This window comes from Phacochoerus africanus, chromosome 9 (assembly GCF_016906955.1).
Source record: "Phacochoerus africanus isolate WHEZ1 chromosome 9, ROS_Pafr_v1, whole genome shotgun sequence".
In the NCBI taxonomy this organism is placed as follows: domain Eukaryota; kingdom Metazoa; phylum Chordata; class Mammalia; order Artiodactyla; family Suidae; genus Phacochoerus; species Phacochoerus africanus.
In genome coordinates, this window is record NC_062552.1 from 34,286,745 (window position 1) to 34,311,743 (window position 24,999).

Below are 24,999 nucleotides of genomic sequence, written 5' to 3' on the forward strand. Positions count from 1 at the left end.
CTCTGTTCCCAAACCCCTTTGGCCTTTTGGTTGCCCTACTTGGCCTTGCTCCAGCCTCCCAATCCCAACCCTCCTGAGCCCCGGGTTCAAGGCCTGCAGATGTTGTCTGTGTCAGCCACTGCTGGCCACTCACCAGGAGCCTGGTCATTACCGTGGCTCTTGCTGTCCTCTGGCTGTGCCACGCCTCACCAGACCTGCTGCCTCTTGAAGATGGGTTGACTCCATACTCCCGTGGGACCACCACACGATCACTTCAGGTCCCCAAGTTGCTCTTCGCTGAAAAGACTGATTTTTTTTCTGTCATGATCACAGACAGTGGCACTGACTGGGGGGTAAGACAGCGCGTGGTGGGGGTGGTGTGAGGGCTGCCTCTCAGCCACAGCAGTGCCCCAGGCTCCAGTTTTGGCTTTGGAGTACCCTTATTCCCCGTGTAAGCTGTGGGCTTACGTTCTCCCCCGTTCTCCCCTCTGAGTTCTAAGCGCTTTCTCTTGGACACTTCTTCCGTGATTCCTGAAGTGACCCCACTGCCCCCCAGCTGCCATCAGACCGTGACATTTACTCAGCACACGGGAGCAGATGGAATGTTCTTTATTGCCTTTCCCTTGGGCTAAGGCAGTACAGGGTCCTTCTGGAGACCGCAGCCCCACAGCAGGACCGGAGACAAGAGGACGCCCTGCTCTAGTGTCTGGGTCAGGGAGAAACGGCCCTAGGACCTTGGTCCTCTTGAAGCTCGAAGGGCCTGCTCGGCCAGGACCATGGAGCTGAGGGGGAAGCCCACGCTGCCTGCGGAAATCTCAGGCTCACATGGTCCAGTAGGCGTAGAGGAAGGTCAGGAGGATGAAGATGACCACGGAGAGCAGCATGTTCTTCCGGTTCTCCTGGCGAAGCAACTTCAGCTCCTTCTCTGCGAGGGAACACGGTGGTGGGGTGGAGGTTTCGAGCGTCCGCTGCTCCGCCCATCTGTCTCTGCCTGACCCACAGGGCTGCACACCCTGCTGAGCGCAGAGGTATTGCAGCCATAAAGTCCATGAGAATGACTGGCCTCCCTCTCCAATTAGCCCAGATCCTCACAGCCTTTTGGATACAGATCCAGGCCCAAACTTTTCTGCAAATTCAGTAAAAAAATGTGTGAGGGGGTCACCAAAAAAGGCCACACCTGAAAGCCAAGGTAGATGGGGAGAGGTCTCACCAGCTGAGTCCTCTGGCTTAATGCTGGGTGGCTCCAAGGTGCTTCTCCTTTTAGGGTATCTCATCTGGCCAACTAGAAACTCTGAGGCCTGCTGGGACCGCCTCAGGCCAACAGTGGAGTAGGTACAGGGTGGGGCCACACCACCAGGGCTCACAACCCTGCTCCCTGGTGGCCACCCAGCTGAGCAGGTACTAGGGATGCTAGGAGGTGGCAGTTTGTGCCCATGGGGTGGTCAGGCTGCCTGTAGAGGAAGGCAGCCTCTTACTCTGCAGCCAGTGTACCCGTTCAGATGACACAGCTGCGTGTCCTCTGTGAGGCCTAAACTCAGTGGTAATGCTGCAGTTCTGTGTGAAAATTGCTGCTCTGAGAGGAAAGCGACGTCCCCTCCCTGTGGGTGAGGGCACAGAGAGACACACCTGCAGAGCAGCTCCGGGGTGGCCAGACGGGACCCAGGGAAGGGAACACGACGTGCACTGTGCTAAACTGTGCTGATTCACGCTGGTTCCTCGGGGAGGCCGCCTGCCATGGGGCTATTCTAAGGGCTGATTCTCTCAGGGTAAATGGAACAGACAAGTCTGAGCCTTTGCAGACCCTTTTCCTCCCCGGCTGCGGGGTGAGGGGAGGCGGGGGTGCAGCCTTCCTCTAGCTCCCAGTCCCGTCTGGGCTCTACCCCGTTCTGCCCCCATCACCCAGACGGTGGCAGCATTGCTCCACCCCACAGTAACCTCGCAGGCACCCAAGCCGGAGGTTCATCCTCCCCTGCTGGACCCCTACTGGCACCTCTGCCACCACAAGGTTTTCTTGGGAGGAGGAATAGGGAGGACAGCCCCCCCCCCCCCCGCCCCAGGTCAGGGTGGATGCGAAGCTCTCTCCTGGACCTGGCACTGCCACACCCCTTCATCCCGCAGGCCTCGCCGTCTCTCTCAGAACCAAGAGACAAACCTGCTCTTCCAGGCTGCTGGGCCCTCAGTGGGTCCTGCACCCTCCTTCCTGAAGAATGCCCTTAACGCCCTCACTCTGTGGGCTCTGACCCTGGGGCTGGGGGGCGGGTGCTAGTAACAGGAGGGACCCTTCTTACCATAGTTGGAGGCTTTGCTCATCAGGCTGCTTTTCTCCTTCTCCAGGGACCTCCTGTGAGGGAAAGGGGGTCAAAATGGGTTCAAAGCCCTCTTCCTTCTTCCCACCTCAGGAGTAGCTGGCACACCAGGGCAAGTGGATAGGAGAACCAGGGCCCAGGTCTCCGGTGGCAGGGAGGGATGGAAGTTGAGGGCCAGGGCCCAGGGCAGAGATGAAGGGCTGGGGGAGAGGGGGGAGCACTACCTGGCTTCTGGGCTCAGCTCTGCCCCATAGAGCCTGGAGTTCACGGCCTCCAGCTCTCTCCGACACTGTGACAGCTTCTCCTCCAGCCCATCGATCTGAAAGACAGCACACCCGGCAGGGAGAGATGGGTGACAGAGCTTTTCCATTTTCAAGACAGCTGGGATCCTGGGGTGGGGAGGAAGGAGCCTCTAGGAGTTATTTTGGACACTGTCCCTGCCCCAGGACCTAAGTTTGCTGTCCTACACGTCCATGTGGTGCAGCCTGAGTCCTGCTGGAAACAGTTGTGGGTGTTGTTCAGGGTCTCACAGCTGCCCTGACCCCCTGGGCCAAGCACGGGCTGGGGACAGACAGAGCAGCCCCTCAGTCAGCTGTCTCCCCAGCGCCTCTGGCATCCAGCCTGTCAGCTTAACCATTCTGTCCCACAGCAGCAGCAACCAGAGCCTCAAATGGCAGGCAACTGCCACACAGGCGGATCCTAGAATGAAAGGAGATAATGTGGGAAGGTTTTGCCTTTCCAGAGCACTCCACATGCGTTTGGACGGCTAAGGACCAAAAAGCAGAGGCATATTTTTGCACTGGTATACTTTATCTTAGTATCATCTAAGTTATAATAATGCACATTTTTCCATGAGATTCAGTAAAAGTTACTGAAAACACAGCTCAAAAACACTTCTCTTTCGACGTGGTTCTCGTGCAAAAACATTAACCGTCATCCAGGCAGCAGTAACTTGTGGGACACATTAGTTAAGCTGAAAGGCTGGATGCCAAAGGTATAAGTTCTCCCATTTGTTTTGATTATAGTTTCAAAGATGTGTTCTTGGGGAAATAATCTGAGTTATGGGAAAATGTTTTAAGAAATACTGGACCGGGTCATCCACGGTCCTGCTAACACGCATTTGGCTCTAAAAGGTCACCTGTCTCATCAATTGGCCACCTCCCTGGGCTGTGGCTGCTCTTCCTGCACCTCCGCCCTGCTGGTCAGAGCCTAGATTTCAGTGGCTGGGAGTTCAGAGGTCCCTGAATAGTACCTTGGGTCCGTTTTCCATCTGACTTCCCTCATTCTCACCACATCCCCGAGAGGGATAGCAAATAGGACCTCGATTTCACAAACGGGAGAATGGGCCCCCTAAATGGAGTGACTTTTCTGAAGACTCAGAGTGGAACACCTTTCTCCTTATCAGTTTCAGCCAGTTCTCTGTTCCAGTCCTTTCTGGAGTGGCCCCTGTCCAGACGGTAATCAATGACTACAAGTTCCTTATCCCAGAATTCCTGGCAGGTGTTCTGGGGCCGGTGTCAAGAGTTGCACTTGAAAACCCTGGGCCTTCTGCCCCGCTCCCTGGCCAGTACCCACACCGGTCCTGCTGGGTCAGCCACTTTCCCTCGTCCCAACACCCAGCCCAAATGCCACACCATCTACCCGCTTCCCTACAGCCCAGCCTGCTGCCTACTCCAGCTCTGGAAGCAGGGCCCTGTGGGAGGGAGCAACTGCAGAGCCTCGAGTTAATTGCCTGGTTAATTGTGTCATTTCTCTGCTAATGGGCACCAGAGGGAGGGCTGTCCTGGGAAACAGCCCCAGCCAGGAGACGGGGCTGTACCTGGGGAGGCCAAAGGCTGCCCTGGAACCTGAGTCAGAGGAAAATGAGCACCGGGGAGCCAGGCTCAGGCAACAGCACAGTCTGATGGGACGGTTAGTGGAGCTGGAACCAGGAGGGGCAGGGCTTCGGGCTGCCATGCAGCCCACCCTTTACAGCAGCACCCCCAGCCCACACAACTCAGCCCCTCCCTCAGGGCCCCAATACTTGCTGTTTCCATTTCCTGGTGTAAAAACCACAATCGGCACCACATTCCGCACTAGATCCCACACAAAGTGTGATTCTCAACGCTCTGTCCCCTCCACTGGGCCTTCTCTTCTGCCCTTGGCTGAAGAGGCACTGCCCCTTCCCCTGGTGCATCAACCAACCCTCCTCTCATGAAGCTGAGCACACATGATGTCACCATGCCAAATTCTGGGTGCCCCTAGGGTAGATGATGTGAACTTGCAGCCCAGGGTCAAGCCTAGCCCAGACTGGCCCATCCCACCCGTGTATGTGACTGCCTGGCCTCAAAGGATGCTTGACTTCGTAGTTCCTGTCCTAGAAGGCAGGCATGGTGGCCGCCTGTCTCCTCTTTGTGGCCTGCAGCCTGACCCACTGCAGCCTTTGTGTTTGTAGCCATGGAGGAAAGAATGGAGCTGGGCCTCATGTAGCACTGGGAACCTGAAACTCTCCCCTCATGCCCACAGAAGAGGGGGGAAGCTAGGAGATGCAGTGACACAAGCACAGATGGATTACCCACTGCATGTTTTCGTCCCAGGGTAGATTTCTCCCTGTGGCCAGGCCCTGGTTTGCCTGTCATTCTGGGGAGGAAGTTTGGGGACTGCCATCCCTAAACACCTCTAGAAGGCCACCAGGGGCTTAGACAAGGGATAATGGGCCCAGAGCAAGGTCAGCAACTCATGCTAAGCAAATTTCCAATTGAGGTTGGCAAACCACAACTGGCCACGCCAGTCTGTCATCATGCTCTAGGCTGTGCCCGTGGAGCTGGCAGCCAGAGGCCTTTATCTGATCAAGTCCAATTTATCTACAGTTCCAAGAATACCCCACTTTCACTTACCACTTTCTAATGAGCTTAAACAGGCTAACACAAATTAAGGTTTTAGGGACTGAAGCTCTAACCTCCCTCTATGAATATTTATGTCCTACTGAAGCTCTGATTCCCTTCTAAATAGCAAGTTCTCTTCTTTATAACCCAGCTGCTTGATGTGGGCTGAGCAAGGGGAGTCTGGACGTCTGGAGGCTCTTTAGCAGGCCTCACACTGATCCTCGGGGGACCCCACGGCAGTCACACACCCTGCAGCACTTGCTGAAGCAGAAGCTAATTCTCGAGCAGCTATAGTGATGGGTGAAGAAATGCTGGTGACGTACCGGTTGCAGATAATCAGGGAGGGAGGATAAGGATGCATCTTTCAGCCGTGACTGGGGTCAGGCAGTGTGGCTACAGAGCAAAGACAGACCCAGAAAATGAGGGAGAGGACCAGGAGAGTGGGCCTTAAAGAAGCCCCTAGATGGCTTTTCCATCAACTCTCAAAGACATGCACATGAATGATGCACTTTGCAGATGCCCCCGAACAAATCTACAGTCCTTGGTTAGTTTCGTCTCTGCCACCAGACTGAGCAAGATAACCAAAACCAGAAGAGAAGACACAGGTTAGGACCAGAATAAGGAGACACATGCCAAGAAGATTCTGGATACACAAGGGCCAGAGCTGGACAAGCAGTTGGGAGCCCCAGTGCCCCAAAGCCTGAAATAGCAGTTCCTGAAGAGCACCGTAAGCAGGAGTGTGGGCTGTCGTCAGGCACCTCCTTGACTCCGTGCCTCAGTTTACTCACGTGCAAAGCAGGTTTCATGTGCAAAGAGCTACTCTAAGGATAAGAAGCAACACTGCAGAGTGCTGAGAAGGGTGCCACACACACATGAGGGTTAAAGCGTGTTTGCTGACATTATTATCAGAGTGTTCTGCACTAGATCTTTAGGGAATAAGAAGAAAATGGAGCTAACTTGTGATGAGGGTAAGAGGAGACAGAAGTGATGTGAGATGGAGAGAACCCTGCCTTGGTCACTGGCTGGCAACAACAGGAAGGGAGCTGCCTTGAGTCTCTGAGGGGGTCAGCAGGGTGGGGCCTGCAGGGCAGACCACGACAACAGAAATGTCACCACAGGCCAGCCTGCAGGGAACCTTGGCATCCTGCCCAGGGATGAGGCTGGGGGATAGGGGGCTTCTGAGACCAGGGCCAAGCTGAAGAAGCTGGGCCTGGTGGAAGCTGAGGACAAGAGGCCTGGAGCAGCATCTCAGGTGTGGTCTGGGCCCCAGTGGGCACCTCAGGAGACACGGAACAGCAGGTGAAGCCCAAGTTCATGGACATCGCGGCTCCGTAGGGCCTGGTGCCCAGCTAAGCTGGGAGCAGGAATGCAAAGCCCCAGGACTAAGGCAGAAAGAAGCACCTTCAAAGAGATCCAACCACCTTGGTGGGAAGAAAAGGTTACACTTGAGAGACTATGGAGGCGCCCAGGACTCCCACCTAAAAGGCTGGACAGTAGGTGAGGTGGCAGGAAGGCTGGCTCAACTGGTTCAGTTCTTGGACTTTCTTGGAGCTGTAGGGGGCAGCACTGCTGGCTGTGTGTGTCACAGGTAAAGTGACAGCCAAGGTGGGGACTGAGACAGGCACTCATTCAGGCAACATGGGGGCAGAGAGCGGAGGCCCTCGATGTACAGTAACACGCACACAGGACGCATCCACACGTTACCGTTACACTCAGAAGACCAAGTGTCCATTTCTGTACAAGGAAAGAGAACAGTGTGTCTGTGTCACTGAGACGACAGTCAGGGGGTGAAGCACGGCTGCAAAGGAACCTGAGGAATCAGAGGCAGTGGTGTGAGCTCCCTACCAGCGAGCAAACCATGCCTGTGGCAGGTCACACATAGCCGAGGACCTGGCAGGGGTCATGTAACCCCGTGTGCAAGCAGTTCAGGGGACCGGGAAGCAGGAGCACAGGGTGTCCTTGACCCTGATACCTGCAGTGGCTAAAACCTGCCCCGAGGGCTGCTGGTCTGAGCTCGGGGCCGGGAAGAAGAGAGAAGAGAGGGAGGGAGAAGCGGTAAACGGGGCAGAGTGGAAGGCGCACCCTTCTGGCAGGAGGAGTAGAGGCCCTGGGGGAGGCCTTGGGGACGGGATGCAAGAATCTGTACTCTGACAGGAAAGGCCCACAGGGGGCTCCTCCACCCTCAGGCCAGGAGCCACTGCCCTTCTTGCCCTTCTTGTCCAAGCACGGACTGGGGGATCGGAGCCTGCTGGTGGCTTCGGAGCAGGCTCAGTGAGAAGCCTAAGGCGAAGCATTCTCCACAGAGGTGGGGTTTCCGGTGAAGAACTGAAAGATCTGCAGCCCGACGGACAGCCAAGGTCGGCAGGGGCCCCGACCCCAGCCAAGTGGGGCCAAGAGAAGAGAGGTGGGTTGCTCCTGCTAGTGGGTTCCAAGGGAAGAGAGGGTGCCTTCCCCTCCAGTCATGGGGCAGGGCCCCTCCCGCAGGTGCAGCTCTGAGCGCTGTGAGCTCCCCTGGTCCCGACCCACTGGCAAAATGGCCCCTGCTGCCTGACTTGGGGAATAACACCCTATTCTCAGAGCCTCAGGGAGGTCTCCCTGGGTCCCATGTGTTAAGAGAAACTGTAAAATTCACCTGTAATCCCTGGAGGCATCTTTTCAGGAGTATGGAACCTCCCGGAATGGAAGCCCCAGTGAGGCCTCTTTGGGGGCAGGGAAGGTGCTCGCCCTGGTGAGGCCAGGCCTGCGGGGACCAGCTCCAGGGCTGGTTGCTGCCCGGCCTCACCAGCAGCTTTTATGCTGCTGATGAGCATGGGCCACAGGCTGCAGCTCTCCTCCTAAAGAGTCTCCTCCCGAAGGGGGCTGAATGGTACTCCCAAGAGCATCCTGACAGCCTGGGAGGGGGCTCCCTGCCTCCTCCCTAAGGAGCCACTGTCCAGGGCCAGACTCTCTTCTGGGAAAGGCAGAGGCCCCCCTGGGGCTGGGCACTGCCAGGCAAGCCACTGTGCTTTCTGGTTTAGGCAGTAGTTTCCCGTCTTGCTGGCCTTGCTCTTGGGACCTTCTGGGCTGTGAGTGACAAGAAGTGGCTGGGAGTGAGTTAAGCTCAGGAGTCAAGGAGCAGTCATGGGGCATATCCTGCGCCTGCCTGGCTGGGTCCTTGCTGGGCACTGAGACCTAATAAAGAGCACAGGGTTGAGGTACCGGAGCCCAACTCAAATCATGGAGTTTCACGTGTCTGGCTGGCACAGCACGAGCATCCTCTGGAAGCCCGAAGTCCACAGTAATACCAGTAGCAGCCACGGCTTCTGCAGCAGGCAAACGTGCCAGGCACCGCTCTAAATGCCCCACACGATTCGCTCACAGAAGAACTTGCTCGCAGCATGCGCACAACCACCCTGGGGGGTGAGGAGGAGGAGCATCAGTATCCACATTCTGCAGATGAGGAAACTCAGGCTGTGGAGATGAAGCAACTTGTCCAGGGTCAGGCAGCCAGGTCCCGGGGGAGCAGGCGGTGGGACTCTGTGCTGCGAGCCACTCTTAGCCCCTGGATGTAACGTAACAGTGGCTCCTTAAACCCTGGGCACCAGGCAGCTTGTGGGCAGCTTCCCGCACGCTCCCCAGTGTCTGCATCAGCTGTGCAAGGAAGGGACTGTCCCCATTTCACAGAGGAGCAAACTCCTGCATGGAGAATTTAAGCAACCTGCCCTGGGTCGTGTTACTGGGAAGTGGCAGAATTGGGGTCTGAATTTGAGTTTTTCTGCTTCAGAGCTTAAGCTCCGTCTACCACTTCAAGCTCTTCTTCCAAAATCCCTCGTGAAAACATTCATGACAAAGAAGCGTTCTGTGGAACAAAATCATCCCACATCCCAGCTGAAGCCCATCGAAGCTTGTTGATCTGGCTTTACTGGATCCTCTACTCTGAATAATCTTGTACAAGAGCGTCACTCGGTTTCTGTCCACATAACAGATACTCACTGTGAGGGAAGATCCTGATTGAAAGCCACTTGGAGACAGTGAGGCGAGAGCCCAGTATCTATCCTCACACAAGGCAATTACCCTCCAACTCCCAGCGTCGCAGTCACCCGGGCACCTCCCCCAAATCACCTCTGCTGCCAAAGCGTGCTCTAAACGCACACAACACACAACATGGACTTGGTTATGAGAAGGAGAAAGGTGGGCTAGCTGAGCCCGATAAGCCCTTCTTTCCCCAAAGCCTTTCTTCTCACTTGCCAACAACTCATAGCCCAGAGAGTGGTGTCAGCTGTTTCATCTCCAGCCCAGCAGTCCGGGGACTGGACTGCTGCAAATCCACTCGTTTTCACACATCGGGGAGGCCCTGGGATGTTTATTATAATGGGCAGAGAAGCCAGCCCACCTGCCCAGATGGTCTGTGGCAAGAGTGCAGGGGCTCCCCATCTGGGGCCTGGAGGCCACACAGCCAAGTCACAGGGGTCACAGGCTCTGATTTTCCAGGTGACTAGCCTCAAAGCCCAAAGGCCCGATTACCCGGACACTGGTTACGGGATGTTTCTCTGTGGGGGCAGAGAACAAAAACCTTCACCATGGGGCCTGAATCATCAGAAGTTTCTTTCTCAGGATAGGCAGATGAAGAGAGAAAACCTCCGTTTTTAATCAATGAACGATCTCAGGAAAAGCAGAGAGCCAAGGGGCTTGTCATTTCTCTGGAGCGTCACCTCCTGTCCCAGGTCAGCAAGGCAGGGGCCCTGCTGAAGCCCACGCAAGCTCCAAGGCCTTCTGAGAGCACCTGGCCTGCTGAGCAGCCCTGTGAGCAGAGCCACGCCAGTCCTCGCCTGAAGCCTTGAGCAGCTGTCCCTGGGCCAGAACGTTGTTTGGGGTTTGTTTTCTCTTCTTTCCCCCAATATATTGCTTTTGATAAATTAGCAAAAGCTTCTTCATTGCTGAAAGGCTCAAAGCACTTTTCAAGAATTGGCATCCACCCTGCGTCTTATGAATTCATTAATTAAGATGCTGGCAAACAGCCACTCCACACATGCTGACATCCAGCCGCGTTAGGTAATGAGGTTTTAGTCTCCTGACCCCCGTCAAGTGCAGTGGGGCCAGACGCAGGCTGCCGAGAGAAATCACCTGCCCAGTGGTGACCTGCCGCTTGTGCCTGGCAGCAGGTGAGGCTCATTTAATGGTCAGCCACCCTTGAACAGTGCCTGCCTGCTGCAAGCCTTTCTCCCAGCCCCGGGCCGGGCGGCTCCCAGCAAGATGGGGTCCAGCTGCCTGCTCCACTGTGGCCTCCTGACCTCTGACCAACAAACCCCTCTGCTGGGCCCAGAAGTCAGAGGTGAGGGTTCAAATGCCCCTCTAGCCACTCAAGCCAATTCTATAAATACTTACTGATGGTCCACTCGGCTGCCTCTATCTTTTGTTTCAGAAAATTGGTAGGTTCCCATTAGCCTTGCCCACAGCCTGTTCCATAATCGGAGGCTGTCTTCATCCACACTCAGTGCTTCTGTCCCTCCCTGCTCTCAGGGAACTCATAGCAGTGGCTGATGTTATGCAAATAATTATAAGTATCCAGGCTCTTCTCCTGCTGCTGCTCATCATTCCTGGGCTATTTTCTCCTCTCAACCTACCTACAACCTCTCCTTCATTTTCACTGATCCTGGCCTCTTTTTCCGATAAGAATTCCAGTGATTTTTAAATGACTCCCGTTAACTTTTATTCCCTCTAGCAGATACTATTAGTTAGCCAATGTTGATTCCCAACCCCTCTTCCCTCTGTCTGCCTCTTCCACTGAGGTTAGAAAAGCTCAACAGATGCCTTCCCAGACTCACTGCAGCTAGAGGTGGTCAGGAACCAGTTCTGGCCAATGAGATGTTCCAGAAGTCAGCTGGGAGACTCCTGGGAGAGCTTATGCTTTGCAGATAAAAGGGACAAAGAGAATCACAGTTCTATTTTCTTTTTTTCCTGACTTAAAGTTGGATATGATGACTGGAGCTGTGGCAGCTATCTTGTGACTAAGAGGAAACAGCTAAGAGAATGCAGAATTACCAGCCCTGACATAGCTGAGGTTTTGAACCAAAGCCAGTAGCCACCTCCCTCCAAATTTCTTGTGATGGGGAAAAAAAGTATACTCCTGTTTGCTTAGGTCACTGAGGTCATTTTTCTGTAACTTGTAGCTAAAAGCCTTCCAAACTGATAGATTTCTGTACTAAAGACCAAATCCAACAGATTTATCCCCTTTATGACATTAGCTAAGACATTGCATGTGTTGATTTAAAACCAAGTGGCTGTTGGAACATCTAAAGACACCTCATTGAATGGCCCAGCTGTGGAAAAAAGTACAATGACTAAGTAACAGCTCATTACTATCAGGTATTAAAAAACAGGCCTCACATCAGCCCAAATCCTTTCAGTTTAGACAGAAATGCAACCTTTCCCTCAGCTAGAATCCTATGAGTTTAGACTGAAATACAACCTTTTCATCCACCCACACAACTTGAAAAAGAGTACCAGAGGCAGTGATTTTCTCATCTGAATTATAATTCTCCCTTGTTATTCAGAAGAAGACTCATAGCCAGTTTTTCCCAAGTCTGAGATTTCACAAGGTGGCAAATGAGTCTGATAAAAAGGCCTTGAGAGGAGCCACAAGGAGGGGAGGTTGGGAGGTGCCTTGGTGTCTGGAGAGGTGACTGCCCAGGACAGCTGGCCTGAGCCAGCCCTCAGGGGGAGTTCCACCTGCTCAGTAATTGCTTCACTACAACAAGAGAAGACTGTTTGCAGGGGCTGAGATCACTCACTTGTGGGGGTTTTATCGCACTCATCAGATTAACAAACATTTTTGATTAAATCACCACTTCATTGGCTCTGAGCACACGACTTTTAATAACAGGACAATATCTACTGCTTCTGAGCACCAGCACACATTCAGTACTCAGACCCACAGAGGGCAAAGGAGGAACAAGGTGAGGAGGACAGCCAGGTGCCAAGTTTTTCTCGGGTGCACAGCTGCTGAGCTCAAACATTAGAATATCCAAGCAAAAGGTAACCTAGACCCCAAGATGACCAATGTAAATATATTGATATTGGTAGGTTAAAAAAAGTGGGCAAGGAGTTCCTTCTGTGGCACAGTGGGTTAAGAATCTGACTGCAGCAGCTCAGGTTACTTTGGAGGCACAGGTTCAATCCCCAGCCTGGCACAGTGGGTTAAAGGATCTGGCGTTGCCACAGCTGCTATGGCATAGGTCACAGCTGTGGCTCAGATTCAACCCCTAGCCTGGGAACTTCCATATGCTGCAGGTGTGACCATAAAGAAAGAATAAGTGGGTGGGCGAATGTGACTGGTATAAGCCACTAGGAAAGCATGCACCCCACCAAATTCAAAACACTGCCTAAAACCCATGTCAAGGATGGGATTAGGATGGAAAAGTAGAAGGACTGGAGCTCACCTTCTTTCATAAAAACAACAAAATTACAACCAACTGTTGAACAACCTTCAACCAAATGGACTGCAAACTTTCAAAAAAGATATCCTACTGCAGAAGACAAAGAGGAGGGCACATCAAGGCGTGGGAGCAATTACATGATATAAGCAACCCCATACCTCCCAGTTGGGAAGCCCACAGGCTGGAAAGTAACTGTATCACAGAGACTCACCTACGGGAGTGAGAGTTCTGAGCCCCTGCAACATCTGGCATTGAAGGCCAGTGGGGCTTGTGTGCAGGAGCTCCATGGGACTGGGAGAAACTGAGACCCCATCTTGAAAGGCGCACACAGGCTTTCATGTGCACTGGGTCCCAGGGCAAAGCAGAGACTCCATAGGAATCTGGGTTGGACCTGACAGCAGTTCTTGAAGGATCTCCTAGGAAAACAGGGGGTGACCGTGGCTCATTTTAGGGGAAGGGCATTGGAGGCAAAGTTCTCTGGAATAATCATCAGCATGTGTTCCTCTAGAGGTGGCCATTTTGGGAAAACCTGGCCCCACCCATCAGCGCTGAGAAGCCCCAAGCCAAACAATAATCCAGGTGGGATCACAGCCCCACCCATCAGTAAACTTGCTGCTTAAGGATCCCAGGCACACAGCCACTTCTAATTGCACCCAGAGAAAAAGCCCCACCCACCAGAGGGATAAGAATCAGCTCTACCTACCAAAGGGCAGGCACCAGTCCCTCCCATCAGGAAGCCTACAGCAAGCCCCGGTACCAACTTCAGCCACAAGGTGGGTAGCCGTCAGAAGCAAGAGAGGCTACAACTCTATTGTCTGCAAAAAGGAGACCACACCGAAAAAAATAAAAATTAAAAAATTAAAAAAATAAAAAAGATTAAAAAAATAAAGGAAAAAAAAAGAGAGAGAGAGAGACCACACCAAAAACCTATACAAAAATGAAAAGGCAGAGAACTAAAACTCAGATAAGACAGCAAGAAAAAACCCCAGAAAAACAGCTAAGTGATCTGGAGATTATCAGCCTCCAGGAAAAAAGACTTTGGACTGATGATAGTGAAAATGATTCAAGACATTGGAAATAAACTGGAGGCAAAGATTGATAAATTACAGCAAACACTGAGCAAAGAAATACAAGATTTAAAGCTTAAGCAAGCAGAAATGCAAAATACAATGACTTAAATAAAAAATTCATTAGAAGCAACCAACAGCAGAATACAGGAGGCAGAAGAATGAATATGTGAGGTGGAGGAAGACTAGTGGAAATCACTGATGTGGAACAGAAAAGAGAAAAAAGACTGAAAAGAAATGACAATCTAAGAGAACTCTGGGACAACCTTAAACACACAAACATCCGTATTATAGGGGTACCAGAAGGAGAAGAGAGAAAGGGACAAAAAAATATTTGAAGAGATAATAGCCAAAAACTTCCCTAACATGAAAAAGGAACCACTCACTCAAATCCAGGAAGCACAACGAGTACCATATAAAATAAACCCAAGGAGGAACACCCCAAGACACATATTAATCAAACTGACCAAAATTAAAGACAAAGAGAAAATATTTAAAACAGCTAGGGAAAAGAAACAAATAACATACAAGAAAACCCCAATAAGGTTATTGGCCGATTTTTCAGCAGAAACTCTGCAGGCCAGAAGGGAGTGGCACGGTATACTTAAAAGTGATGAAAGGAAAAAACCTCCCACCAAGATTACTCTACCCAGCAAGGCTTTCATTCAGATTTGAAGGAGAAATCAAAAGCTTTACAGATAAGCAAAAGTAAGAGAATTCAGCAACACTAAACCAGCTTTACAACAAATACCAAAGGAACTTCTCTAGGCAGAAAAGGCCACAACTAGAAACAAAAATGACAAGGCTCACCAGTAAAGCATATATATATATATACATACATACGGTAAAGGTAGGGAATCATCCATGAACAAATATGCTACTAAAACCAGAAAATCGTGAGGAGGGTACAAATGCAGGACCCTGGAGATACACTTGCAATTAAGAGACCAACAACTTAAAACACACACACACACACACACACACACACACACACACTTCTATATCAAAACTTCAGGGTAAGTGCAAACCAAAAATCTACAATAGATACACAAATACAAAAAAGCAATTCAAATACAACACTAAAGATAGTCATCAAACCATAAGAGAATGGAAGAAAAAAGAGCAACAAAAAAAAATCCAAAGCAGTTAATAAAATGGCATAAGAAACATACATATCAGTAATTACCTTAGGAGTGCCTGTCAGTGGAAATGAATCCGACCAGGAACCATGAGGTTGCAGGTTTGATCCCTGGCCTCGCTCAGTGGGTTAAGGATCCGGCACTGCCGTGAGCTGTGGTGTAGGTCGCAGATGTGGCTTGGATCTGGCATTGCTGTGGCTGTGGCACAGGCCAGCAGCTATAGCTCCAATTCGACCCCTAGCCTGAGAACCTCCATATGCTGTGGGTGTAGCCCTAAAAAGTAAAAAAAAAAAGAAAGAAAAAATTACCTTAAATTTAAATGGACTAAATGCCCCAACCAAAAGACAAAGACTGGCTGAATGGATACAAAACAGACCCACTCCACTTCTATGGACATATACAAATTGAAAGTGAGAGGATGGAAGAAAATAGTCCATGCAAACAGGCATCAAAAGAAAACTGGAGTAGCAATACTCATATCTGACAAAATAGACCTTAAAATAAAGAATATTATAAGAGACAAAGAAGACATTACATAATGATCAACGGATCAATCCAAGAAGAAGATACAACAATTGTAAATATATATGCACCCAACATAGGATCACTTCAATATATAAGGCAACTTCTAACAACCTTAAAAAGGAGAAACTGACTATAACACAATAACATCCCACTTACAGCAATGGACAGATCATCCAGACAGAAAATCAAAAAGGAAACACAGGCCCTAAATGAAGCATTAGACCAGAAGGACTTGATAGATATTTATAGGACATTCCATCCAAAAGCAGCAGAATTCACATTCTTCTCAAGTACACACAGTATATTTCTCTAGGACTGATCACCCTCTGGGCCAAAAATCAAGCCTCAGTAAATTTAAGAAAACTGAAATCATATCAAGCATCTTTTCCGACCACAATACTATATGACTGGATATCAACAAGAAAAAAACTACAAAAAACACAAACACATGGAGACTAAACAACATGCTACTAAACAACCAGTGGATCACTGAAGAAATCAAAGAGGAAGTTAAAAAATACCTAGAAGCAAATGACAACAAAGACACAACACTCCAAAATCTATGGGATGCAGGAAAAGCAGTTCTAAGAGGGATATGTATAGCAATACAAGCCTACCTCAGGAAACAAGAAAAAGCTCAACCCCTCCCCACAAAAAAAACCCTAACTTTACATCTAAAGCAGCTAGAGAACAGACAAGACCTAAAGTTAGCAGAAAGAAAGAAATCATAAAGACCAGAGCAGAAACAAATGAAATAGAAATGAAGAAAACCATAGAAAAAATCAATGAAACTAAAAGCTGGTTCTTTGACAAGATCAACAAAATTGACAAACCCTTAGCCAGACTTATCAAGAAAAAAAAGAGAGGACTCAAATCAATAAAATTAGAAAGGAAAAAGGAAAAGTTACAACAGACATCACGGAAATACAAAGGATAAGAGACTACTACGTACTAGCTCCCTTTGTGGCTCAGTGGTTAACGAATCCGACTAGAAACCATGAGGAAGGGGGTTGGATCCCCAGCCTTACTCAGTAGGTTAACAATCCAGTGTTGTATGAGCTGTGGTGTAGGCCGGTAGCTGTAGCTCTGATTCAACCCCCAGCCTAGGAACTTCAATATGCTGTAGGTGGGGCCCTAAAAAGCAAAAAAAAAAAAAAAAAAAGAAAAAGAAAAAAAGGCTATACTACCCAAGGCCATCCACAGATTCAACACAATCCTTACCAAATTACCTAGGACATTTTTCACAGAACTAGAACAAAATATCTTAAAATTTGTTTGGAAGCACAAAAGACCCAGAATGGCCAAAGCCATCCTGAGAAAGAAAAATGGAGCTGGAGGAATCAGGCTCCCTGACTTCAGACTATACTACAAAGCTATAGTCATCAAAACAGTATCTAACTGGCACAAAAACAAACACTGATCAGTGGAACAGGATAGAAAGCCCAGAATTAAACCCATGCACCTATGGTCAACTAATTTATGACAAAGGAGGCAACAGTCTCCATTGTATAATGGAGAAAAGATAGTCCCTTCAATAAGTGGTGCTGGTAAAATTGGTCAGCTACATGTAAAAGAATGAAATTAGAACAATCCTTAACACCATACACAAAAATAAACTCAAAATGGATTAAAAACCTAATATAAGACCACATACTATAAAACTCTTAGAGGAAAACATAGGTCAAACACTCTGACACAAACCACAGCAATATCTTCTCAGATCCATCTCCCAGAGTAATGACAATAAAAACAAAAAATAAACAAATGGGACCTAAATAAACTTAAAAGTTTCTGCACAGCAGAGGAAACCCTAAACAAAACAAAAAGACAACCCACAGAATGGGAGAAAGTATTTGCAAATGAAGTGACTGACAGGGGATTAATTTCCAAAATATATAAACACCTCCTGCAGCTCAATACTAGAAAAACAAAAAACCCCATCAAAAAACGGGCAGAAGATCTAAACAGACAGTTCTCCAAAGACGACATGCAGATGGCCGAGAAACACATGAAAAGATGTCCAACGTCACTAATTATTAGAGAAATGCAAATTAAAACTACTATGAGGTACCACCTTACACCGGCCAGAATGGCCGTCATCGAAAAGTCTACAAACAATAAATGCTGGAGAGGGCGGGAGAAAGGGAACCCTACTACACCATTGGTGGGAATGTAAATTGGTGCAAACACTGTGGAAAAGAGTATGGAGATTCCTCAGAAAACTGAAAAAAAGAATTATCATTTGATCCAGCAATTCCACTCCTGGGCATCTATCCAGAGAAACCCATTTGACTTGAAAAGACCTGTACCCCAATGTTCACTGCAGCACTGTATACAATAGCCCAGACGTGGAAACAACCTAAATGTCTATTGACAGAGGAGTGGATAAAGAAGATGTAGTAGATAAACACAATGGAATATTACTCAGCCATTCAAAGGGATGAAATAATGGCATTTGCAGCAATATGACCTAGAAATTACCATGTTGAGTGAAGTTAGTGGGACACGAATGTCATATGATATTACTTACATGTGGAATCTTAAAAAAGGATACAATGAACTTCTTTGTGGAATGGAAACTGACTCATAGACTTTGAAAAACTTATGGTTACCAAAGGAGACAGGTTGGTGGTGGGGAGTGGTGGATAGGCTGGGGTTTGGGATGGAAAGGTAAAACTGGGTTGTGATGATGGTTGTACAACTATAAATAAAATTCATTGAGTTAAAAAAACAACATGTCAGCCAAAGAAAACACATGATTATCTATGATTGAGATTTGGACCACAGTCAGTGAGTGAGTCTAACCCCTGGTGAAATTCAAGTTCTTCATGTTACAGATGAGGAAACTAAAGTCTAAAAAAGGGGGATGACTTAGCTATGATGGAAGGATGCAAAAGAACTACACAGGCTGCTGATAAGAAAGCACTGTTATCCACCCTGTGCTGCATGTGCGAGGCACTTTACATATATTGCCTCATTTAATCCCCAAAACTACACTGTCAGGTAAATGCAGTCTGCTGGGGAGACTCAGGCTGTCCACTAAAACACACTTGCCCGTTGTTCCACAGTAATGGAGCCATAGTTGGGCACATGTCCTCCTAGCTGATGAATGTATTTCCCAGCTGGCCCTTGCAGTAAGTGAGGCTTTGCATCCTAGCTACATCTTTGTTGATGCAAAGTGAGCACTTGGGCCCAATATTCTCCTTCTGTTTTTGTTGTTGTTGTTGTTTTATTTTTAGGGCCACACCCTTGGCATATGGAGGCTCTGAGGCTAGGCTTCTAATCAGAGCCACAGCTGCCCGCCTATGTGACACCCACGCAGGATCCGAGCCGCATCTGCGACCTACACCACAGCTCACAGCAACACCAGAGCCTTGACCCACTGACTGAGACCAGGGATCGAACATGCAACCTCATGGTTCCTAGTCATGTTCATTTCTGCTGCATCAGAATGGGAACTCCTGGGCCCAATATTCTTAAAACAGTGGGTGTGCTTCCTCCACTCTTTTTCCCTGGCAGTAGACACCTCAATGGGGGTACGATCTAGTTTTATTAATGAGGTGACAACATGGCCCTGGGGGATGGCCAGAGCCACTACTGTCCGGGTATTCGAGACCAGGGAATGGCAAACTATGGCATATGGGCCAAACATAGTTCATGATACGTTTATGTAAATAAAGCTTTATACTTATTTTCTTTTTATGGTCGCACCTGTGGCATATGGAAGTTCCTGGGCTAGGGGTTGAATCAGCTGCAGCTGCCAGCCTACACCACAGCCGCAGCAGATCCAAGGTGAATCTTCGACCTACGCCACACCTTGCAGCAATGCCAGATCCTTAGCCCACTGAGCAAGGCCAGGGATCAAACTGGCATCCTCACGGACACTATGTCAGGTTCTTAACCCACTGAGCCACAACAGGAACTCCTGAAACACTCATTAATTTATATATTTCCCAGGGCTGCTTCTGTGCTAAGATCACCTATCCGAGTGTAGTTGACTTTCATTATTAGTGGTAGTTATGTTCTGTAAAGTTGCCAACAATGAATTAGCAAATACTGAACCAGGTTAGGTTCCTGTGAGCCTCTGGTCACAACATTTTAATCAGCTGATCAATACAAAACTTTGTTTTGTGTGTGTTTCTGTTTAAAGAGACCTTATATAATATATAGTTGATTAACTGACACTGAGCTCACATCCAACAGCAGCATAACTCATGCCTGAGAAAGCTTATCTAAAACACATTCTCCATAAGGCATGTCATAGCCTTCTTGCACCTTGGAAAACTGAACAGCTTTTCAGCACCACACTTGAGGGCCATTTTAAACAACAAAATCACCAACAAAAAAGCACAAAAAGGCAGGAAACTTGGCATTAGAGATGAGAAAAAGGATACTTATTTGCAGCACAAAGAAGAGTGGAAAAAGACATAGCCTTCTTCTACCTGAACTGGCCACGTGGGCCTTGGTCGGATGAATCAAATCTCGCCACTTTCAGTTAATTACTGTGGAAGCATTTCTAGTATTGGTCTAGAGGTTACAAACCCATTTTAACAAGCAAATTCACAAATACAGAATCTGCTAATAATGAGGATCAACTGTAGTTGCAACAGAGCCCATATGGCCGACAAGGCCTAAGACAGTCACTCTCTGATCCTTTACAGACAACACCTGCCAATCCCTGCTCTAGCCTGTTAGGAAAACAAACAAACAATTTTCTTGTTCTTGAAGCCACTGACTGAATTTTGGGGTTTCTCTGTTATAGCAGCTTATCGTGTCCTAATACAGGCTATAAAGCCTATGCCCTTTCCGCTAAGAGTGTCATCTCTTTTTTGCATCTGAATTTTCTTTTACAAGGTGATTCACTTTTCCATCAAGCTTTTTTCCCACCAAGTACGCCAGTATTTCTCAAGGGGTGATACTAAAACCTGCATAAGCATGCGTGTAGCTTGTTAAAAATGTAGATTCTTAAAAAAAAAAGAAAGAAAAAAAATGTAGATTCTTTGTTAAAAACACACACCCAAGTCCTACTAAATTACTCAAGATAGAAGAGAATTCAACTGTCCATTTTTAACAAGACGTTTCTTCATGCATTTTTAAGACTGAGAACTGATGAACTAGTAATAAGCTCAAGACAATTATCCAGTATCTTTCTTGCAACTCCTGGGAGGGTGATTTAAAGGAACTGTAACACAAGAGAAACAAGATGCACCAGGAGGCAAATCACCTGGGCTTGATTCTCCATGCTTCAACCCCTTCAACCTGGACTCTACTTGGAACCTCAGTTTCCCCATCTATAAAAATTTCACAGGCTTGTAGTGAGGGTTAACCAAGAATGCAAATAGAGTAACAAAGGCCAGTTGCTCAATAGACATCAATTTTCTTCCCTTTCCATGTGCAGTCAATTATTTGTAAGCTCTTTGGGAACATCACCATTCCAGAATTCTCCACAAATTCCCACAGGTTCCCATAGTATAATTTTTAAGCGACACGCTTCAGTACCCCAGAGGAAATACTTCCCATCTCAGGGGGCAGTTAAGCCATCGGTAACAGATTAAACAGTATGGGCATCCCCACCTTTCCGGGTCCCCTCATTTACAGGTCTCTACCCCTCTGGGAAACCCTCACCACGAAGTACAAGCCCCTTTAGGGTTCCCCTCATTTAAAAGTCGCCCATCAGGGCCCCCTGATTTCTGTCTCGCTCTCCTTGGGGCTCCCCTTCCTCCAGAGGGGAAGAGACACGGATCTCCGCGTCTCGTACTCTCACCTTCTGTTCTCAACCCCTGTGGCCCCTCAGGCTCTCCAACCTTCGGATCCTCGTATTCCTCACCTCCGGGCACTCCATCTGGCCCCCTCACCACCCTCGCGGCCCCCTCACCACCCTCGCGGCCCTCTCGCAAATTCACGTCGCCCTCACTTCCTCCCCTCATCCACTCCTCCAACCTGCAACCGGGAGGACCCACTACCCCCGCACGGAGAGAAGGCAGTTAACCGTGTGGCCCACCCCCCATTTCTCCCCTCACCTCTAGAGCGACGCCCAGATTCTCCCGCTTCTTTTTGGTCATGTTACTTGCTGGGATCTCCGAGTCATTATTGGACGCGCCCACCAGTAGCATTACGCATGCGCAAACCCTCGTGCCTCTCTCTCATTGGCCATCGAGATGGCTGGCCGCGGGACTACTGGCGGTCGCCATCTTATTGAGGGGCGTAGCCGGTTGGGCGCGGCCATGTTTGTGAGGGGAACCACTATTTGAGGCTTCAAGCTAGGGGGCGGCGGGAAGAGAATGAGCCCATTGGCGCGGGAGGAACAATGGCCCGCCCAGGGGTGGAGCTGCCCCTTTTCTTACTAAAAGAAAGCCGCTTTACCGCACAGAAAGGGTCTTTTTCTTTCACCCCATCTCCTTCGTGTCCTTCATCCTTTTTGTAACCACCCCGCTCAGTGCGAGGCCAACTCCCACCCTTTAATTCTGTCAAGTTCTTTTCAACCTTCAAGGCCCATCCTGAAGCGCTGTGCCTCCATGAGCCCCTTCGCCTTTGAGGATGTTAATGACTTTCTGTTGTTGTTTCTCCATTGTGTCTTGTTTGTACTCATTTTTCTTGTTGTGTCGGAAGAACAGCCTACAAACATCATAGAAAACTTTTAAGTGAAAAGCCAGCATCCTTTATCCGACCACTCTTGGAGTTCTCATGTGGCTCAGGGGGTTAAGGATCACTGCAGCGGCCCAGGTGCTGGTTCGATCCTGGCCCAGGAACTTCCACTTGACACAGGGACGTCCAAAAAAAAAAAAAAAAAAATCCTACCACTCCTAACACAGGTCTAGCTTTGTTTCTGAGTATTTCCTTCCAGGCTTGGTCTCAGTCACAGTATTTTATACCGTTGTAATCCTAATGATGTAGACTCTTTGAAATGCTTTGTGATCTGACGATTTAAAAAAAAAATTGTGTGATGTCCCAGTTACTCATATACGCTACACCAAAATTTCCTGATAAGCAATTTTACCACCTGCAATGCTCTCAAATATTTTCTAGTCTATTTAATTAAAAAATAGGTTGGTGACAGGATACTTATTAAGCTTATCTCATAATTAATGGATACTGAACTGCAATTTGAAACAGACATTTCCCCACACCTTGAAATCATCATTTGTGATGGCTGTATATGCCACCAAATGAATATATCCCATTCTTACATTGGATATTATTTTATCAGACATTACCTCCAAATAATGCTAAAGCAGACATTTTTTGTGTACATAGCCCTGGCTGAATTATTCCTTTAAGATAAATTCGCACAAGTGGAATTATTGGGTCAAAGACTATAAGACTGGAACTGAAGCTCCTTATTTTCTGACGGGTTATCTCTCTGTTGGAGTCTGTGTTTCTGTGTGTGAATAATAACCCCAACTCTGTGTTTGGGGAAAAAAAGTGTTTTCGGATCTGTGTTCTCTTCTTGATAGAGTCATTGAATGATGGAGCTGGAAGGGACCTGAGATACAATCTCGCCTGGCTGCCTGACTGAGGCCCACGGAGGGAAAGTGCAGTAAATTCTGTTTGACCAGGAAGCACGCTGCTGAGCAGTTGTTTAGTGCAGTTCTCAGCTAGAAACCCAGCCCAGGAAAAACTTACTCAAGAACATTGTCCATCAAGTGTCAATCAACAGCATTTATTGTCAGAACACTCCTCACAGCATTGGTTCCAATCCCAGAAAAACCAGACTCTGTGCTTGCCAATTATCACAGGCACAGGCCCAGGGGAGGTGAGAAGAGAAGGAAAAACACTGTGTTCTTTTAAAAGTGGCTCCTTCTGCGTTTGTTTGGCACCAGGAAAAAGCCACAGAGATCTGGGTATACTTCATGTCAGTCCCTTGTCACTCTTCCCTATTCCCCAGGAAATGATGGGCAGAGCTGGCATCCTTCTCCTCAAAGAGCCTCAGATTTTCCAAACCAAACCTTTTCCTACAAGGTTCTGACAGTGGGACAAAATACTTGACATGGGGTTGGAATGCAAGCCTACATGGGTTTTAGTGAAAGCGGGACTTGTGGCGAGGCCAGCCTGGATTGCAGTCCCAGCTCTGCTACGTAGAGTGTGATTTGAGGCAAGATACTTACACTCACTGAGCTTTGGTTTCCACAACCATAAAACAAGCTTGTTGTGTCCGACTTACTGGGTCATTTTGAGAATTACCAAGTGGTTGGTGCTGTGGCTTGTGAATAACCAGGAGAGAGTCAGCTGAACTAAGCTTTTCAACAACTCACTTAACAATTGTTGCCACTTGTATTTTTTGGTATTGTTTTGATGCTGGTTTCTATCAGCTTTGACATTGTTGTAAAGCATCTGTTGCTAGGAGTTTGGGAGCAAATACCTGTGCAGGATGCATAGTTTACCACAAAAGGCAGCCACCAACATGCACAAGTGTCTCTCTTCAGAGAGGAGACACCTTCTCCACCTCTCTACTTGTTCTTCCTGATGAGACCATCAATTACTGGTCTCGGTGCCCAGAGGTTACAGATGGTGGTGATCCCTGTGGCGCTGGGGAGGCTGAAAGAACCCCAGGTAACCCACTGAGGTCCCACTGAGGTCCTTTCATCCCTGATACATATAAAAACCAGCTTTGATTCCCATGGGGGCTGTTTGCTGGCAGCTTGGCCTGGCTTTGTGCTGAAGATTCCGCCCACACGCAGATGGATTACTGTGGGCCAGCTGTATGTCTGTCTGTCTTTGTTCTCCAGTGAACTGTGGTCCTGAACTGTCCATTTGGGAGTTTTTGAGCTAAGTTTTTAAGGGAAATTGAGCACTGTATTGGCATTTAGAACTGGGTTCATTCCTGGCTAAGGTTAAGTTCTCACTATATGACCTTGGGTAGGTCAGATCTCTTTGGCTCTCAATTTCCTTGTCTGTGAAATGGGCACTGCGGGGGGAGAACTAGACAGCTTAGCCACCCTACGATTCTGTTTTTAGTGACCTTGTTGTTAGGTGCCCAGATGTAAGGCAGCCTCATTGGCTGTAGGTAGACATATAAAATAAGAACCAATCATTACCCTCAAGACATCTTCAATCTAGTTAAAGAGACAGACTGACAACATGAAATAGTGAATGCCAGACAACATATAATTAAAAGCCAGCTGTCTGGTACTTCCTGTTGATGCATTAGGAGCTCAGAAAAAATGAGGATGCTGTGAGTATTGGGGGGGGGGGTGGCTTTGTGGAGGCTATGGGTCCTGAAGGATAAATGAGATTGGGTTTGATGAAGATGGGGGAGAGGGCACCCCAGATGGGAACCGAAAGGCTTCCTGTGCCTATAGAGGATGTCCTTTTCCGCTCTGCACAAAAGCACTGCATAGGCTACCCACATCCCTGGCTTATTTGTCATGGAGAACTTTAGGTCCTTTCTTCTATGCCTTGTCCCATCCTGAGCTAACCTGACCACGGGGCCCAGACCTGGGACACCTCCCCACCTGCCTCGAGGGCACCTTCTCAGAGCAGGAGTGGGGGAGAGTGGAATCTTTCACTGTCAGAAGCATTTCGGGCAGGAAATGAAGAATTTCGTAGGTGGTTAAAAATACAGTGGAGGCTGATTTATGTTTGAATTTTGTTCCAGGACAGCAGATTATAGCCCAGGTTCTGAGGCAAAGGCAGCCGTGTCTTTATGGCCTGCTTGGATCAGTTTTATGTCTTAGTGATTTTTATGTTTCAGCTAAGCCAAGATG

The 24,999-nt window shown here is 48.5% G+C and overlaps 1 protein-coding gene across 1 annotated transcript; it reads right to left on the reverse strand.

Moving 5' to 3' along the window:
- Window positions 1–572: 572 nt before the first annotated feature.
- CCDC167 (coiled-coil domain containing 167) lies at window positions 573–21,396 on the reverse strand. The gene is made up of 4 exons (XM_047797661.1): window positions 21,316–21,396; window positions 2,510–2,604; window positions 2,268–2,320; window positions 573–904 (listed from the first exon to the last, which is right to left on the reverse strand). The coding sequence occupies exons 1-4, from the start codon at window positions 21,355–21,357 to the stop codon at window positions 801–803; spliced, it is 294 nt and encodes a 97-aa protein (XP_047653617.1). The 5' UTR covers window positions 21,358–21,396; the 3' UTR covers window positions 573–800.
- Window positions 21,397–24,999: the final 3,603 nt, after the last annotated feature.

Excerpts from the sequence above, each read along its gene's own strand:
- CCDC167 (XM_047797661.1), bottom strand. The coding sequence starts at position 21,357 with ATGACCAAAAAGAAGCGGGAGAATCTGGGCGTCGCTCTAGAG. Across the intron at positions 2,605-21,315 it reads ATCTGGGCGTCGCTCTAGAG|ATCGATGGGCTGGAGGAGAA; the intron begins GTGAGGGGAGAA and ends GCTGTCTTTCAG. Across the intron at positions 905-2,267 it reads GAGCAAAGCCTCCAACTATG|AGAAGGAGCTGAAGTTGCTT; the intron begins GTAAGAAGGGTC and ends GTTCCCTCGCAG.